Raw genomic sequence first — 19273 nt, 5'->3', positions numbered from 1 at the left:
ATGTTTGAAATGTTGATGGCCCATTTCTTGTCAGATCTGATTAGATCATTACTTTTCCTTTAAAGTGGGGCTGCAGAAAAGCTCTTGCCAAGAGGAGGGATAATTGTCCACTCTGTGTTTTCCTGCTGTTCACATGAGCTTGTATGATTAGCATCTCGTCTTCAGTCCTCAGTTTTGTTTCTTTCAGGGATCTTTTGAAATCACTGGGCTATTTTGCAAGGGCTAGTTTAGTTAGAATGAAATAATATAATCAGTGAGTCTGTTTAACCAAGCACACATAAACATATGCTGAAATAAATCAAAACTGCTGAAAGAGAACAAACAAGTGAGGGATACACTAAGCATCTCTCCCCACCCATGTGGGGGATCTTTCCCTCGTTCCTCAGAATGCCACACAACAGTGGGGCCCAAATCTGTCTGTTTATTAAATATTAGTAAAGCTTAATTTATCTCATTACAAAAAAGGAAACCTAAATAGAGGTTCTAAGAGTTCCATTTTGTGCATCCAACCAGTGATGCCTTGTAGAGGCTACTGTCGTTTAAGTCGTGGGTCCCACAAGCTGACTGCTTCCGTGGCAGGTGGTGAAAAATTTGGAAGACTTCAGGTCTTCCCAGAAGCAAGGGTAAGCTCAGGGTATCTGTCTTCAAGGTAGGTGGCTTCTTTGGAGGGTTGGGAAGGGACCAGACCCAAGAAAGAAGTCTTCAAGGATATGCTGCGAAGTTAACCCTGAGTCTGAAAAATCCATTCTCTAACCTTCTAAATCATCTAAGTTTTACCATGGGTGCCTTTTAAAGTGTCCCTAAATGCCTTTTGTAAGCCTCAAAAGTGCCATCTCACTCAAGTATGAAAGGAATTGGACTAATAAGAGGCACTTTTCAAGAGCTTCTAAGCTTTGATCATTTCTCCATGGGGGAGGGGAGGATCAAGGTGTTTTATTTTTTTGCTTGTCTCTAATTCAAAGAGAATTAGAGACAGCCCACCATCCCTTAAGGATTTTATTTCATTCTACCTCCTCCAGCTCCATGTTCTTTCTTTAGAATTCTAGTAGTATATACAAACATTTTTATACAAGGGATGGAAAATGTTTTGTAGTTTGACTCTACTGGAGATGCAACAACTCAATGAGCCTCTCTGGAAACTACAACTATGTTAGCTTCACATTTCAAACACTACTTAAAGTTCCTTAATGGTCTGCGCCCACAAGTACTTAGAGACAACCAAAAACCTAAAGCAGAGGCAGTGTCTTTTTGAGGAGGCGTTTTAGCTTTGTCAGGATATCCCATCCTTCAGACCACCATGCCTCACCCCTACAGCAAACACCTTCCTCATTATTCACCCACAGAACAGAAAAGGAGACGGGAAGGGGCAGGGAGTCCATCACTCCACGCCCTGGCTCCTGGCCACTTAGCAGTAGTGAAAGATGGAACATGAGGGATGTGACAGGTTCAGTCAGCTTTTCTGGCTGCATAAACGGAGCAGAACGGAATTTTTCTGATGCATTAATGGCCTGAAAGTTCAAGTTCAGGCTGGGCGCAGTGGCTCATGCCTGTAATCCCAGCACTTTGGGAGGCTGAGGTGGGTGAATCACAAGGTCAGAAATTCGAGACCATCCTGGCCAACATGATGAAACCCCATCTCTACTAAAAATATAAAAATTAGCCGGACATGGTGGCACGCGCCTGTAGTTCCAGCTACTCGGGAGGCTAAGGCAGGAGAATCGCTTGAACCCAGGAGGCAGAGGTTGCAGTGAGCCGAGATTGCGCCACTGCACTCCAGCTGGGTGACAGAGCAAGACTGTCTCAAAAAAACAAAAAAAGTAAGTTCAAAAAGTTCAAAGGAGTTTGTGATCCTGTTCCATCTCAAAGGAGGCTTGCCTGAAGTTCTCTCTTTTTTTTGTTTTTTTCAACTAACAATTAAGTGTCAGTGATTGAATGCCAGAAACTTGGACTATCAGGAATCTCCCTCTGCCCAGGGCTCTTACCCCATCTCTTGGGCCTTCCCTCCTACCTTCCCTGTCTTCTGGGTCCCCTGCCTTGACAGATGATGCCCATTAAGCATTCCAGATTGTTTTCTTCTGGGAACCATCTTCACTCTTAACTTCTGCTTGACATTTTTGGTTAATTCTCTTCCCTGCCATTATCTTAAGCTATTTAGAGAAGTGAAGTAATTCTGATGTGTACTGGCGATTACAAATAATTTCCCATTTTATAATTTTGACACAAGTATCCACACTTACATTCAAGTTTTCCACACACTCCTTAGAGAAGTTTCCAAGTCCTGTGAAAAAGAGGGGAAAATAGCTGTCCCCTCACCCTGTCCACTCCCACATCCTGGAGTGATGCTCAGAGCCCTTTTCTGGGCTATAGCTGAGAGCTCAGAGCCTGTCATCTTTTATAATCATCATTTACTTTATTTTTCTCAAAATTTATTACCTCGTTCTTACCATGCTGAAGCTTATCTACCCACTCACCCAGTTTGGTAAAGATCTTCCTGCTCTTTATCACCATCAGCTTGGCATTGCACCATCTGGAAGAGCTTAGTGTTTTCTAGAAACAGGGAAACATCACTTGTACTCCGGCTGAACATCATTTATAAAAGCAGCACCTCAGACTGGCCCTAGCACTCTTCCATGCAGTGAAGTTCCCCACCCCAACCCCCGCTTAAATTGTCTTTTGCTTTCTCTCTCCAGATTAGCTCACCGCCATTGTCACACCATTCTCCCAACATAGTCCTGGTGTGTTTCCTTTCTTGTAAATGTTCAAATGGTCCATATTCTCAGAGCCTTTATATTATCTTTGCTTGAGTTCTTCTGTCAATCTTGGTTTAAGGAAGCCCCCTGTCTTTCTACCAGGATGAATTTGCTATTACTGCATAATCACATTTTTATGTCTATTCTGAGATTCTGAGGTATTATGAAAAATGGGAACTTTTGTTCGAACTTAGTTAAAAGAATTATTCCTGGCCAAAAGAGCTTTCCTAGGGCTTGTATACAGAAATAAAAGAAGTTTTTACCAAGACCTGTCCTCCATCTTTTAGTATTTCTCCATTAATAAACCTGGTCCACTAGTTAGGCCTCTTTCCCAAATATCCCACGCACACCTGTGATCTTGACTCCCAAAGTTTAGCTCATCCTCTTTCTCTCAGCCTGCAGTGTCCCTCCCTGGTGGGTCACCAATAGGCACCCTGTGCAGAAGCCTGAGGCAGAAGGATGGTTAAAAGCAAGCCCAAGATTTCCATGTGCAAAAAGTCTTCCAAATGGGACTGCTCCCTCAGTGCCTCTCTCTCCCTTAAATCATTTGTAACATTATGTATGCATGTTGGAAACAATGGTATCTCCCCACCTTCCCTATTAATCTCTGAGAGTTGTAAGAGTGTTCTGTTGACCAGTGTCTTTCTTGATTTTATTTCTCTCAGTCCTATCCCAGTATGTCCTATAATGCATGCCAGAGAATGTGATATATATATATCGTATACTTATATGCATATGTATATGTCCAGTAAGTTTCAGAAGTGGTAGACTAAACAAAACTATGCAGGTATCTTTACCTACATAGAATGGTGAACTGTCAAAAGCAAACCATAATATATTGTCATCTACAAACTCATTTAACCGACCTCAAGGCCTTCTTTCCTGGAGCATCTAAAAGGACGAGCGCTCTGTGGGATACACGTTGGAGCACACTGTTGTAAACTGGGGGTCCTACATTCATCATGTCAGAATCACTTAGGGAGCTTGTGACAATCTGGGGTAGAATATGGAAATCTACTTTGTTGCTGTTTATTCTTAACCTTCCTGGTGATTTTGGCGGTCCATAACATTTGGGTTCCTCTGCACAACAGTTTTGATCTTTAAAGCTTCAGAGATGCTATCCCTGTGACCCTCCTGAGCCCTCACTGTAGAAGTTTGTACCCCAAATTACTTGCAGGTAAATAATAAATTCTTATACAAGAGAGATGGCTGAAAGCTTATCAGGGAAGCCACCCAGGGCCTTTGTGACTTGGGGAAAAACACTGGCCTGTATCCGTGACTTTAGAAACCACTTCCTAACATAATAGCTGTCCCTACCTACATGCAAATCCACCTTCAGAGCCCATTTAGTTTACCCCAACTATTTTCACTCATCCCAGTGTGGGCTGTTTCACATGTTTCTGTATTTTGTTTCATTGTCTATATCCGGCCTCATTGCAGGATCACATTCAGAGCAAGACCTAACTGAATAACTTTCCTTGGGATTTCTTCATAGCTCTGGATACATAGTCAAATTAAGAGTAGATGCTCAATAACTGCAGAGAAAACAAGGGACAAAAGGGAACTTGGTCTGAAAGGGACAAAAGGTTGGCTCTAGAATTAAAAACCAGGTAGAGTGGGTGATGAATGTGGCATGATGGGTGGCCACTCAGCTTCCCCTGCTGAGATAGGAACTTCTTAAATGGTATCATCTTCCTCCACTCTGAAGTTGTGTCTCTGTTACTTCTCTGTTCTTCTATCACTAGTAGTTACAGAATAGATGATGAACTTGTCCCAATTTGTATGGGGCATTTCCAATTTAGCAATGAAAGTCCACTGCCTGGGAAAGCCCTCCTTACTGGCAAACTGGACATATGGTCACTCAGGAGGCAAAAATAGTTCCCTAATTAAAAAAATCAAGACTGCTACATTCATTCTACCCACCAAATACATTTCCTATTGCTGCTGTAACAAATTAACAAAAATTAAGTGGCTTAAGACAACAATTTATCATCTTATATTCCTGGAGATCAGAAGGCCAAAATGGATTTTGCAAAACTAATATCCAGGTGCTGGCAGGGGCTCTGTTTTTTGTTTATTGTTCCTGGAGGCTTCAGGGGAGAATCCCCTTGCTGGCCATCTCCAGCTTCTACAGGACACATTCCTTGGTTCTGACTTCTTCCTCCATCTTCAGAGCCAGCCACCATGTCACCCCATCCTCTGTTTTCATCATCACATCTCTCCCAACTCACTCTCCCACCTCCCTCTTTCACTCTCAATCACATCTGCAAAGTCCTTTTTGCCATAGAAGGCAGCATATCCAGTGGTTCTAGGGATGAGAATGTGGTTGTCTCTGGAGGCCTATTCTACCTACCACACCCACTTCTCTCTGGGAGTTGATAGACCACCTTAATGTATTAAAGAAATATTTTTAAAATCTCATAGAAAATAAGCTATTTCACTTTGCTTAATCAGTGTTTTTCAAATTTATGTAACCAAGAAATTCTTTTTTTCTTCCCAAGGAACACTTCTTAACATTTCATGGAAGGCTGCTGCTCTTGCAAAAGAGTAGGATTTAGAATGGTAGATGGGCAGACTGCAAGTCCAGAGACATTCCACAACATGTACAGAGTTTTGAGGGAACCAAGTTATAGATCCAAATTCCTCTTGACAACTGCATTACATATTCTTTGTACATACTAATATACAAACTCATCTGCCTAAGAAGAAACCTAAGGTCAAGGCATGGTGGATCTCCCTTTCTTCCACTCTTGCAGCCTCTACCTCCTGAGCTCAAGCAGTTCTCCTATCTTAGCCTCCTGCGTAGCTGAGACCACAGGTGTATGCCCGGCTAATTTTTTATTTTATTTTCTCTTTATTTTATTTTATTGAGACCGGGTCTCACTGTGTCATATAGGCTAGAGTGCAGTGGCAATATCATGGCTCACTGCAGCCTCAACCTCCTGGGCTCAAGCCATCCTCCCACCTCAGCCTCTCAATTAGCTGAGACTACAGGTGCACGGCAGCACACCCAGCTAATTTTTGTATTTTTTCTAGAGACGGGTTTTGCCATGTTGCCCAGGCTGGTCTCAAACTCCTAGGCTCAAGTGATCTGCCCAGCTCAGCCTCCCAAAGTGCTGGGATTACAGGGTATAGTGGCCAAGCAAAAAATCCTAATGGGACATTTTGCCCTGGGGTACAAAACCTCCTGGGTCAAACAAAGAGTTGATGTGAAATTTGCCTTGCCGATGATAACTCTTTTGATAAGGCACCATAACCCACCCCTGCCCATCTTATTTAGAGGTACATTTCTACTAAAACTTTATTTCTTATGTCTAGTAAGTAGTTATCAAAGTTTTGATATTTTATATCATACCTAAAGTATTTAAAATGATAACTCGCTCCAAAGAAAAATTTTTAATTTTTGCTTAGAGATTTATGGTCCCTGGAATCTTCTTTTAATTTAAATTTAAACTCATATGCATCCTTTGGTTGTAGAGAATTTGATGGATTGATCAAATATTTTCAGGCATAAGCACATACATGCATTTAAAGTGCTGTGGGTGAAGTAGAACAGAGATACGATTTCAAGGAGAAAAAAGAACAATGTAACATTTTTAGAGAAGACCTTGTTCATGTCATTTTTAAAGTGTTATATAATGGATATTATATAACAACAGTAATTATGTTAATTGGACACATTTAAAAGAATGATTTAACAGGTTAGTTTGAAAATGTCACTATTTACATTATCTAGAAATTGTATCTTTCCTAACTAATCTTAACATGAAAAATACTTGCTGACAAGTTTTTAAATATTCGAGAAGGTACACAGTTTAAAAAATTCTTTCGGGGGCCAGGCACAGTGCATGTTCCTGTAGTCCCAGCTACTTGGGAAGCTGAGACAGGAGGGTTGCTTGAGCCCTGGAGTTCAAGGCCAGCTTTGAGGGCACCATAGCGACACCCCCATCTCAAAGAAAAACAAAATAAAATAAATGTTGATTTTTGTTGTTGTTGTTGAGACAATCTTGCTCTGTCAATCAGGCTGGAGTGCACAGGCGCAGTCTCAGCTCACTGCAAGCTCCGCCTCCTGGGTTCAAGCACTTGTCGTGTCTTAGCCTCCCAAGTAGCTGGGACTACAGGTGCATGCCATCACGCCTAGCTAATTTTTGTATTTTTAGTAGAGACGGGTTTTAGCCATGTTGGGCAGGGTGGTCTTGAACTCCTGACTTCAACTGATCCACCCGCTTTGGCCTCCCAAAATGCTGGGATTACAGGCATGAGCCACAGTACCCAGCCAATTAGTTATTTAAAAAAAAAAAAAAAAATTGTTATGGGGATATGTGAGGTCTAACTACTGGTCCAGAGCAGAATGGAGGAAATGCTGGCAGTACAAAGAGCAGGGTATGGAATCAGGCCAGCAGGAAAGCCTCCAAAAAAATGCCCACTTCACCCAACCAAAAGAGTTAAACAGGGCCTGGCACAATGCCAGCACTCCTTTCACTCAGCCAACACCTGCTGTGTGTGGCCAGTGTGCCAGGCACTGGAGGTAAAGTTGGGCTTAGACATGACTCCCTGCCCCCAGGCACTAACTTGCTATTGGACACATAAGTAATTGACCTGCTGCTTCTGGGTAACTACATGTTGGCTGCATTTCTAGAGAATCTGAAGACCTTATTCTTGGGTAGTTTTTAGAAGCTGTGACTGACTACAAAGCCATGACTCATTTTTTTACTTTCTAGAATGAATCTCTAGATTCCCCTATTCCTATTAGAATAGTCACCTGAGGAGGCATATGCTTATTTCAGTGACAGAGCAATTGCTCAAAAGTCTTTAAGCATCTGTGGAATTTACTTCAAAGCATACAGTGCAATCTTTTGAATATGCTTAGTGCTTGTAAATATTTGCTTTTGGAGAACCTTTGATTTTGCAGAAAACAAAAGCTATTCACACAAAGCTCTGGTGATCATGGTAGTTGATGAGACTGGGCAGGAATATCATTTGACTCAAACTCTGGAATAGTATCAGTCAGGAAGTTGGAGATTTCTCATAGTAAAGAAGAGTCAGGAGAGACTGTTCATTCCTTTTATGTTCTGCACGATGAGTGTTTATTCCTTTTGGCACTGAGGCAGGAGAGAAAATCCTGGGCATATCATGGTCACTTGACTGTGAAGTTGCTTAAAGATTCTGTTGTCTCAGACTTTGGGAGAGAGCTTGCTGGGGCTGTGGAAGGCCCCTGGTGCTCACTGCTTTAGTTCTGCTGACCCCGCTGCAGCTACCCCATGCCAGGTTGTACTCTGGAGGGACCCGTATCTGGAAGAAGCCAAAGAGCAGAAGTAGCTGTCCTTTAAGGACCCAGGGCTGAAGGTATGTGGCTGGGCAAGCCATGAGGGGGCATGTAGGGCCTATGGAGTCCTGATAAGTAAGCAACAAGGAGGAAGAGGCCCCAAGTTGGGGAGGGTTCCAGGTTGGGAAGAACAATGAATAATTGTTCTGAGAAATGGCTAATCACAAACCTGCAGGCACAGCCACCTCATTCTGTTTGTGGTCCCAGCAGCAGAACCTCTTCTGCATGTAGCTTCCTCCAGCACAACCCTATAAAACCTCCTCCAGCTCCTGCCTCTTTGAAGGCAGCCCCTTCTCTGCTGTGCGGCCTGTTGTAACCTTGCAACATATTTTCATACTTTCCCTGATAAATCTACCTTTCTTTACCTAAAGCTGTCTTGGCAATTTCTTTCCCACCCGTGACACCAGCCCCAGCTAGTTGTACTGCAACAGGGCCTTTGTTTAAATTGTGTTTGAGTGTTTACTGAGTCTGTGTCTGCAAGGCCGGAGCATCCACTGATTAATCACTGCCCACTGAAGGAATGAGTCCACAGGAAACAAAGAGGGAGGGGCCAGACAGGGAGAACAGAAGACAGGGCATGTAGCCATCACTCTATTTACTCTACCTATCCTGTCGCTCCTGTGTGCACACAAAGCACTGGACAAAAGCTCTTGGGATTCTCAAGGACCCTCAATTCTCAAATGAACATTGAGTATAAGTTTGGTGTATACTGTATTTTACTACTTTCTTATTCTTCTGCATTTCTCTGGTATTTTACTCAACAGATACCATTTCCTATACCCAGAACTGAGCTAGGTGCTGCGGGAGACATTCTCTCTGTCCTTGGGCAACTTGAATCTGCTTGGGAAGATAAGAACAATATGCATACGTACTGTAGAGTGAGGATGGCCAGTGTGTTTCATTTCAGATGTCAGCTCCAGCTAATTGGTGGCCTTGTGGAGTATTTCATCAAATCAAAGGCACCATCAATTGTAAGATGCCATTTTATGTGTTCTAAAGAAAGAAAAAAATGGCTGGGTGCAGTGGCTCACACCTGTAATCTCAGCACTTCAGGAGGTTGAGGTGGGTGGATCACAAGATCAGGAGTTCAAGACCAGCCTGGCCAGGATGGTGAAACCCTGTCTCTACTAAAAATACAAAAAATTAGCCAGGTGTGGTGGTGGGCACTTGTAATCCCAGCTACTCAGGAGGCTGAGGCAGAGAATTGCTTGAACCCAGGAGGGAGAGGTTGCAGGGGCCAAGATCGTACCATTGCACTTTAGCCTGGGCGATAGACTGAGACTCTGTCCAAAAAGAAAAAGAGAATGAAAAAGAAAAGAAAAGAAAAGGAAAAGGAAAGAAGTAAGGAATGAAGAACGGAGGGAAGGAAGGAAGGAGAGAGAAAGAAAGAGAAGGAAAGAAGCTGTAGGTTAAATTATGAACCATTGCTTTCTTATTACTTAGAATTTTTATTTATATTTATTGCAAGAGGCTTTTTAGACTTATCTGCATATAATGTGGATTTTTAAAAACATATATTGCTCTCACTCATAAAGTAGAAAATAACAGCAAAATAAATTGGGTCTGGTTTTCCTAAGCTGCTTCACCTTCAGAGTACTACTCATCTGTAGCATCTTTGACATGGAGTTATTGATGTCTGTGTTCCCACAGTACAACTCTCTATGCCATCAAGAGTATTCAGATGGCAACAATTCTTACACAAATTTCTCTTGACTTGCTCCCAAATCTCTGACACCTTTGTGTAAATTGATGTGTACACAGGTAATAACAGCCACAGTACAACAGCTACCTGGCAACAGTGACTGAAAGACCCATCCAATTTTCAATATTTCAAAAGCCAAAAAATACCTCTTAGACTCAATGATATGTGGGTTCTGAGACTCAGTCAACATTATTGTCATGATCAACTATCCATGTCTGCCCTGGGAATGGGGTTGACATTGGGGCTACATTCTCACCACTAAGCAATAATTTGCTCCTGTATAGTTTGCAAAGCTGAATGGTTTCCAGTGTGACAGCAGTGGTAGGGAGTTCTCTGTGAGCTAGTAGAATCAAAAAAGCTTTATGAATGAAGTAGGTCTAAAAAGGTAAGATCTGGCCTAGTTTCCTCCAGCAGAGGAAACAGCATAAGCACAGTTTAGAAGATTCAAAAGGGTAAACAAACATGTCATGTGGAGAAGAAAGTAGGGGAACTAGGGTAGGCTGGGGTTTAGTTAGGGAGTTGGGGGATATATATAAACACATGAGTTTTTGCTCTAAGAACATAAGTTCAAGTTAAGTGTGTTTTACTTGTGGGAAAGTAATAACAGTTCTTTTATCTTTAAAACATTTATATCTTTCCTTACCATAGGTCCTGATGTTTTTAGTTCAAAGAGTCTTGCCCTTCAAGCCCAGAAGAAGATTCTAAGCAAAATAGCCAGCAAAACTGTGGCCAATATGTTGATTGATGACACCAGCAGTGAGATCTTTGATGAGCTCTACAAAGTCACCAAAGAGCACACTCACAACAAGAAGGAAGCCCACAAAATCATGAAAGACTTAATCAAGGTGGCGATCAAAATCGGGATTCTCTACCGGAACAACCAGTTTAGCCAAGAGGAGCTTGTTATCGTGGAGAAGTTCCGGAAGAAGCTGAACCAGACCGCCATGACCATTGTCAGCTTCTATGAGGTGGAATACACCTTTGATAGGAATGTGCTCTCCAAGCTGCTGCATGAGTGCAAGGACCTGGTGCATGAACTGGTACAGCGACACCTGACGCCCAGGACCCACGGGCGCATCAACCATGTCTTCAACCACTTTGCCGACGTAGAGTTCCTCTCAACCCTATATAGTCTGGATGGAGACTGTAGGCCCAACCTCAAGAGGATTTGTGAAGGAATCAATAAGTTGCTAGATGAGAAAGTCCTTTAAATGCCTTGCCTCCACCTGGACTTTGCTGCTTTAAAGTTACAGTGCCCAACCATAATCTGGGTGAGAATCAAGAACATAAGCAGAAACCCTTGTCAAAGATGTCCATGTTCTGTCCTGTTCATCCCTCTGATGCTGATGCTGATGCTGAACTGAGCTTAGGTGTGTTTTTCTTCTGAGCTCTCTAGCAAAGTTTCTACTTAAAATCACCTGTGTGTAAGCCCAAAGAACATTTCATCTATTTTAAGCAGAAAGTCTGTTTTGCTTATTACAGTGAGTGCAGTTTATCTCACAGAGTGGGAGGAGCACTGGACTGGGAGGACAAAGATTTGGTTCCAACTTTACCAGTTAGGACTCTATCCTCTGCATTCTGGAACCATGATGCCTGCCTGTCTGCCTTACAGGGCTGTTGTGAGGACCAGATGAGATGATGTATGTTCATGCTTTTGGAAACTCTAATGGTCTTAATATTTTTGTCTTCTGAGTGTGAGGGGATAAACCTGGGTATAGAATATTGAGCAGCATAGGAGAAAAGAACAGTAGAATCTAATGGACTGGGTTTGCAATCTGTCTCTAAATGCACTGCTTCGGACAAAGTAAAATCCAAAGGTGTGAAAAAGTGTAGCTGCAAATTGGAAAAATGTTTTTCAAGAGTTATGTTTTTGGCCCAGCATGGTGGCTCACACCTGTAATCCCAGCACTTTGGGAGGCCTAGGCGGGAGGATTGCCTGAGGTCAGGAGTTCGAGACCAGCCTGGCCAACATGGTGAAACCCCGTCTCTACTAAAATTACAAAAATTAGCTGGGTATGGTGGTGCACGCCTGTAATCCCAGCTACTTGGTAGGCTGAGGCAGGAGAATTGCTTGAACCCAGGAGACAGGGGTTGCAGTTAGCTGAGATGGTGCCACTGCACTCCAGCCTGGGCAACAGAGCAAGACTCTTTTTTTTTTTCTTTAAAAAAAGGTGTTTTTAAGGTCTTAAATGTTTAGGTTTATGATCCTGCGGAGGGAAACTTTCCATGGGGGGTGGGGAGAGAGTTTTCCACCCATAACAACACAGAAACAGAAGCACTGTGCTCCCTCTGCAGGACCAGCCTTCCCTTATCTAAGGGGCATGGAGCTCAGGGAGGCTTTATTCCACGCGCACGGGAGAGTCAGGCAGAATGAACCCCTACCAATCTTTCTTGGCCTTTCACAGTCATTTTGTGCTGTTGTCTCTGGTTCATTAATAAATTAAAACTACCCTCCAAACAAGAGATCTTAGAGTTGTGATTCAGAATAAAATTCCTTGGAGTTAAATACAGTGTTAAGAATAACAGGATTGAAAAGAATAAGAAAATGAAGAGTAAGAGTTCTGCACTCGGAACCCAAGGGACAGTAGCTTCAGAGGAGCACAAGTAGGTGTGTCTGTGAGATGGTCAGTGGGGAGCTAGGCCATAGACACAAACCACCTTCTCCAAATGTCACAGCCTTGCTTTCACAGCGCAGCTTCTGACATCTTTTCATCATAGTCTTAACTAACATCAGGACAATGTACTTCCTTTCAACATTGTGCCATATTAAGAGACTTGCTCCTTTTACCTTTCCTCCCATCCTCCTATGCCTCTCTCTGCCTAATAATAATATAAAAATACCATACTAGCTCAGCCCTATGGTTCATCCCACCCCATGGTCTATCTATCTCCAGCAGGAGCATCAAGAGATGGTTTGTGGGAAGGTGTGAAAACAATGTGCACTGAGCCTTGCTGGCCATTCAGCCTCAGCTGGCTCTCATGTTAACATCATAACGAACCATCTGGTTATGTTCTTCAGCCATAGCACCCAGAATTAGTTCATAGGAAGGCTATTCAGTATGGAATATGGAAGAGTAAAACAAACCCCTGTTCTCCATATTAGACAAACATGGCCTAGCCCTCTACTCAAACCCAAGGTCTGAACAATGATGCCCTGTGCACACCTGGGCTGGGGAGGTGGCTGGTCATTTGGCACTGCTGGTAGGAACTACAGGCAGTTCGATCCCCTTCCTTCCCACCTGCCTGTGAGGCATCAGTCCAGCAGTAGCTGGATATTCTCATGCAGAGTCCTCAAGGTTTGCCTTGATGTATTCATCTAAGGATTGTTTTCTAGTTCAAGAGATGGTTCTATAAGTAAGTAGGTTCATTGTTCATTAAATGGACCGTTACAGAGAACTCAGACCCAAGAGGAATGAGTGGACCTGTCTTCTGTCCATGTGAGATACAGTGAGGAAGAAGCCAGGATCCCCAGCTAAAGAAGGTGGTGAGTTCTCTACTGGCTCTGCGGGCCACAGCACAATAGTGTAGGAAGGATGAGTTGGGTTCTGACAGCCCACAAGTCTCTAAAGAAACTGGGTCCTTCCTGCTCTGGTCAGGGAAGGATGAAGGATCAGCACTTCCACCAGTGGATCTCAGCAAGTGCAATGGCAGAATGTGGACCAAAACATTTTCTATTACCTTAGGCTCCCCACTGAGGGAGCTGGTGGGCTCTCTATCTGAGACCCCCAGACTTAGCAGCAGCTACCAGTGGGGAGCTGGGCTACCTGCACACAAGAACTTCTCTAAAAATACAAAGCCAAAACCAATCCCGTGTGCACATTTCAAACATACAATTGGCATCTAAATCAAGTGATTCTTGAGTTTCATTAAGCAGCTGAAAGGCCTACAAATTTCAAATACTTTATATAACAATCCAAAGACCAAAGCAAACATCTCATTATACGGCCCTATTGGTTTATCCTGAGGACTCTAACTATATCACCTGGTGACCCTGAAAGGTTGTTTTGGCTGAAAAAAATGTGACAGAGGCCAGCAAATGCTTTAGAAAGCAGGACTCTAGATGTGCATTTGTGCTCAGAACTCTGTACAAAATTCTCAATATGAGAACCCACAAAAGCAGAGTTAGAATAGCTACATTTTTAGGCCCTAATAACAAACATATCATTTTGCAAAATGATGGGAAAGTAATTTTAAAAGAAGCAATGGTACAAGATGGCTCAACTAATCCTGCCACACACAGACTTCAGACAGCGATGCCTGACTCAGCAAACCAAGTAGGGGAGAGACATTCTTTAAGGGTGGGGAATGGCAGGAGCAGGTTGAATCAGTCATCTGGAAACATCACTGGGTCTTCAACCATCCCTGAACACTCAGCTCAGTCCCCACAGGAGGACACCAGCGAATTGTGCTGAAATCCTCACCAAGCCCTTTGGTGCATGTCACTCCTCCTGTATCTGAGACCTGCAGAAACACATTCCCCGCCAGCTGCCGCCGGCCATGTGTCTGTACCACTCTTCCTCTCCGTGTTTGCATCTGTGGGTCTTGACACCCTAGTAACTCCAGGTCTCTGCTCAGTGACAAAATGAAAAGACTTCTTCATCTGTGCTTCTCCTTCAACTCTCATCTCTCCCATCTGTACATTTTTTAGAATCAAATCAGAACATTCATTGGCTGCTCCAATAAACTTATTGCATCCATTTATATTTTTAAAAAGGAAAGAGTTCAAATCAGGCCTATGTGTCCTCTGCCCCCATATCTTTTTTTAATTCTTTTACTTTTTAGAGATAAGGCCTCCCTCTGTCACCCAGGTTGGAGTGCAGTGGCATGATCACAGCTCACTGAAGGCTCAAACTCCTGGGCTCAAGCAGTCTTCTTGCCTAAGTCTCCCGAGTAGCTGGGACTACAGGTATGCACCACCATGCCTGGCTAACTTTTTTTTTTTTGTAGAGATGGAGGTCTCATTATGTTGCCCAAGGTGGTCTCCAACTCTTAGCCTTAAGCAATCCTCCCACTTCATTCTCCCAAAGAGCTGAGATTACAGACATGAGTGAGCCACTGTGCCCAGCCTTGCCCTAATATTTTTATGACTTTTCTTTTTCTTTTAATTCCACATGATCTCCGAGGTCAAGACCGAAACCAATTAGGGAAAATTCAACTTTGGCTGTGAAAACATTGCACTAACAGGAGCTATTTAATAGTGGACTAGCATGTTGACAATAGTGTTATAAATCAGATGGACTTGAAGAAGAGGGTCGCCAAGGCCTGCCCAACTGGGAGTTGAATGGTCAAATGGATTTTGCTTGTTTAGTCTGACCCTGCTACATGAGCCACAGCCCAAGCTGGGCCCAGCTCATGCTCCTTTTTTTAGAGGGAAGTCTTGCTTGTTAGCAAGGGCAGGGGAAGGGGTGGGGGACAAGAATCTTTTACAACACTATTCCTCAAAATAGCATCTATGAATCTCTGAAAGTCCTGAGGGCAAGGGGGCGGGGAAGGTGGAGTCCATGAGATCCAAAACAAGTTTTTAAGGTTTTTTTCATTCTGACAACTTTTTTAAAAAATTAAAATCAACATAAGTATGTTCCACATCATGTGGGAATGACCTTATAGCCATGTGGTACCATTTGGCTTCAGTCTGAGTTTCTGAGTTTGTGTTTACAACATTGCTCATGCTGACTGAGCATGGCAGGTGAAAGAAAAGAATTTAACTTCATGTGTTTAAGGTCTGACATCACCTAGAGGTCTGCTGGGGTAACTTGTGGGGTCTGTGAGTGCTCAATTTCGAGAATCATTGCTATGACATACGAAAGTGGAGGCTTGCAAAGAATGAATGCCACCCTTCCCTAAACAGTGACTTATTTGTGGGGGCTCAAAGGTTGAGAGGTGAGCCAATTGTCTGGAGCACACATAGGTCTGCATTCTGTGTGCAGGTCAGCTTCCACATGTTCTGCCTGCCCTTTGAAAACTGGCCAAGAGAAGCTACCACGTATGTGTTAGTCTGCTTGCATTGTCATAAAGATACCTGAGGCTGTGTAATTTGTAAAGACAGAAGGTTTATTTTGTCTCATGGTTCGGCAGGCTGTACAGGAAGCATGGTGCCAACATCTGATCCTGGTGAGCGCTCAGGGAGCTTTTACTCATGGCAGAAGGTGATGTGGGAGCAGTCATGTCACATGGCAAGAGAGGGAGCAAAGGAGGAAGAGAGAAGCCTCTCTTTTAATAACCTGTCTTTTAAACAACTAGATCTCACATGAATTCAGACCAAGAACTCACTCATTACTGTGAGGACAGCCCAAGACATTCATGGGGGATATGTCCCCATTGACCCAAACATGTTCTACCAGGCCCCATCTCCAATACCAGGGATTACATTTCAACATGAGATTTAGAGGGAACACACATTCAAACCGTGTCAACATAGAAATCAAATTAAAGAATTGACCAACCTATGCTGGCAAGCCTAATACTAATTTTAAAGGCTCAAGAGTGTCCATCACTGGACAAAGCAGGCAGTGTTACTCCCAAGGAAAGGAATAGAGGAGAAGCTTTCGAAGAAGTCATCTGCACATGCTTACACCCTGTCCTAGTTCTAGCTTCATGTGCTGGCTTGCAGACACAAGTCTGAGGCCTCAAGAGACCTTGTATGCTTCCAGAATCCCAGGAGGTTGTTCCTGAAGAATGAAGCATGTGGTTTGAAGATACTGGTGGTACCAAATTCCTTCCAGCCTCAGAAAAAGGAGAGGTCAGCTGGTGCAAAGACTCACACCCACCCCCAGCAGCACTGCAGTTCCACTGGTAGCCTTGCCTTTTCCTTACATGTCCTTCCTTTGCTAAGTTGGGACAGGTCTGTACAGAGGAGGTGTCCTGGCAGCCCACCCAGGTAGCCAGAGTCTGGGCAGCCAGCTCTCCCAGGCCTTGATATAGAGCTCCTCTTAGCTGACTATTAAGGCCATACTGGACCAATTCCTGAGACAAAGGAGTCTGGGGTTTGGCTCCCAGCTCAAGGAGCAGCTGGGCCGGAGCCAGAGCTTGGCACAGAGTGAGTGCTGGAGGCTAGTGGGGAAGTGGCAATTAGGTTATGTTAGGGAGAAAAGCACTTTCTCAGGGTCTGTCACTGGTGAAGGAAGAGCTTGTGGGCTGGTTCCCAAGGAGGGACTTGGGCTCCTTCCACCTCTCCCAGCAGCTGGCTTCCCTGTTAAAAGGGTCATATTTCCTCTCAGCCATGGGATGGGGCTTCCCCTACTTTGTGTTTCAGAAATAGCAACAACTTGGTTTTAGAAATAGATTGTTGGCTTTGGGTTGGGGGAGATGAGGGAGATAGATATTTTGGAGTTTGCTGTCTTTTCAGCTTTCATAGACAATAGAAGGTGTAGAACATGGAGCCAGCCATGGGTCAGGGGAGGATTCGTCTTAGCTTGCCCACTAGCAGGGATTTCCTTATGCTTTACCTCTCCAAGCCTCAGTTTCCTCAACTGCAAAAGCAGGAAGTTGCTCAAGGTCTTTAAGAATGCTTCCAGTTCCATAGTTCTTCCAAGTAGCATAGAAGAGAGGTTCTGGGCATTTCTGCACTGTAGGTCTCTTAGAAGGGAAACCTATTCATTATTCAATGGAGCAATAGGCTCCAAATTGAAAAATGACTCCTCAATGATCCTCTTCAGAACTTTTGAATGAAGATCTTAGTTAATGGATTTCAAAGGGGAAAAGCTGTAAGCCAGAAAAATGAAAAGTAAAATCAAGACTCCATAAACACCAGAGAACTGCACACTGTGGGCCCAGGTAGTCAGCCAATTAGCCAACTTAGCAGGAGCCTCCTGTGGTTCGATGTTAGGCCCAACCCTCTACTGAGACATGCATTACAAATAGAAATTGTGTCAGACTCCAGAAAAATGTCTCTGGACGGAGAACAGGGTATAAGCAAAGTCATGAATAAGTCATTACTGATTTGAGTCAAATATCATAGGATGCTATCAGAATTATTTTAAAATATATTAATAAAGCCATTCCACCAATAAACAAAACATTTCATGGAATTCTCAGTCCTTTTTAAAAAATAGCTTTATAAAGATATAGTTCACTTAACATACAATGCACCAATTTGAGGAGTACAATTCAATGGTTTTTTAAATTGTGATGTGTTATGTGCTACCTATGGACACTTTGGTCAATAACTGACCCCATACACAACAGTCGTCCCATAGGATTATAATGGAGCTGAAAAATTCCTGTCACCTGGTGATGTCTTCATGATCCTGACCCTTTGTAGGCCTAGGTTAATGTGTGTGTTTGTTTCTTAGTTTATTAACAAAATAATTTAAAAAGTAAAAAATTTAAAAATAGAAAAAAATTTATAGAATAAAGATACAAAGGAAGAAAACATTTTTGTAGAGCTGTACAATGTGTGTGTTAAGCTAAGTTGTTACAGAAGAGTTAAAATAGTTTTTAAAATTTTTAAAGTTTATAAAATTTCAGTAAGCTAAGGTTAATTTTATTGAAGAAAAATATTTTTTATAAATTTAGTGTAGCCTAAATGTACATTATTTATAGTTTATATGAGTGTGTGATAATGTCCTAGGCTTTCAGTCACTCAACACTCACTGACTCGCCCAGTAAAACTTCCAGTCCTGCAAGCTCCATTCACGGTTAAGTGCCCCATCCAGGTGTACCACTTTTTATCTTTTAGACTGTATTTTTACTGTACCTTTTCTATCTTTAGATATGCTTAGATACATAAACACTTACCATTGTGCTACAGTCACCCACAGTATTCAGTTCAGTAACATGCAGTACAGGTTTGTAGCCTATAGGAGCAATAGGCTCTACCATATATCCTCAGTGTGTGGTAAGCTATGCCATCTAGGTTTATGTAAGTACACACTATGATGTTTACCCAACAATGAAATCACCTAATGACCTATTTCTCAGAATGAATCCCTGTTAGTATATGACTGTATTCATTAATATGTGCAACCCTATTTTGAATATTTTCATTATCTCAGAAAGAAGCTCTATATTTTATCAATTACCTCTCTACCCCCGTAAGACCTTATTAGCAACATAAAAGTTGATCTCCCCCACCCCAAATATCACAAATAAGAATTTTTCAATATTGGAACTGCTCTATGGTCTTAGATTCAGATCAAGCAAATCCCAGTTACATGAATGACTGACTCATTTTGCCAAACCACATCCTAGATTGAGCCTCAAGCTCCATCTGTGTCCCCAACCTCAACATTCTTTTGATATGAAGCCTCATCAGCCTCTTAACAGGGGTGACCTCTGTGGGGAAATGGGTTCTGCAAAATGTTAAGGACAACCTGGTTGCCAGAGGCTGGCCTCTCCCTCATCATCCTGCAACCCCATTGAGGATGCAGAGTCAATAGCCCTGTGCTGGGGGTGCCATAGAAGGAATTCAGGCATTTCATAGGGCAGAGGATCTCAAAATGGAGACCGTGAAACACCTGCACCAGAAGTCCTAGGGATGGGAATGGCCCTATTAAA

The 19273-nt window shown here is 42.9% G+C and overlaps 1 protein-coding gene across 3 annotated transcripts in view; it reads left to right on the top strand.

Annotated features, from left to right (window-relative positions):
• TNFAIP8L3 (TNF alpha induced protein 8 like 3) overlaps positions 1-17737 on the top strand; it is a 46146-nt gene extending 28409 nt beyond the window's left edge. The window contains exons 1-2 of one of the 3 annotated variants that reach the window (XM_064365675.1): positions 8631-9047; positions 10427-11373. In XM_064365675.1, the coding sequence (XP_064221745.1) occupies positions 8984-9047; positions 10427-10989 (627 nt within the window). In that variant the 5' untranslated portion in view covers positions 8631-8983 and the 3' untranslated portion in view covers positions 10990-11373. Of the gene's footprint in view, positions 1-8630; positions 9048-10426 lie in introns of those variants that run through there. The other 2 variants (XM_012442404.2, XM_064365676.1) reach the window with 2 other exon arrangements.
• The last annotated feature ends 1536 nt before the right edge of the window (positions 17738-19273 follow it).

This window comes from Aotus nancymaae, unplaced genomic scaffold, assembly GCF_030222135.1.
Source record: "Aotus nancymaae isolate 86718 unplaced genomic scaffold, 86718_ANA_hifiasm-v0.15.2.pri h1tg000062l, whole genome shotgun sequence".
Classification (NCBI taxonomy): domain Eukaryota; kingdom Metazoa; phylum Chordata; class Mammalia; order Primates; family Aotidae; genus Aotus; species Aotus nancymaae.
Note: the sequence above shows the minus strand (reverse complement) of the source record. Positions and strands in the feature narration are given on the sequence as shown.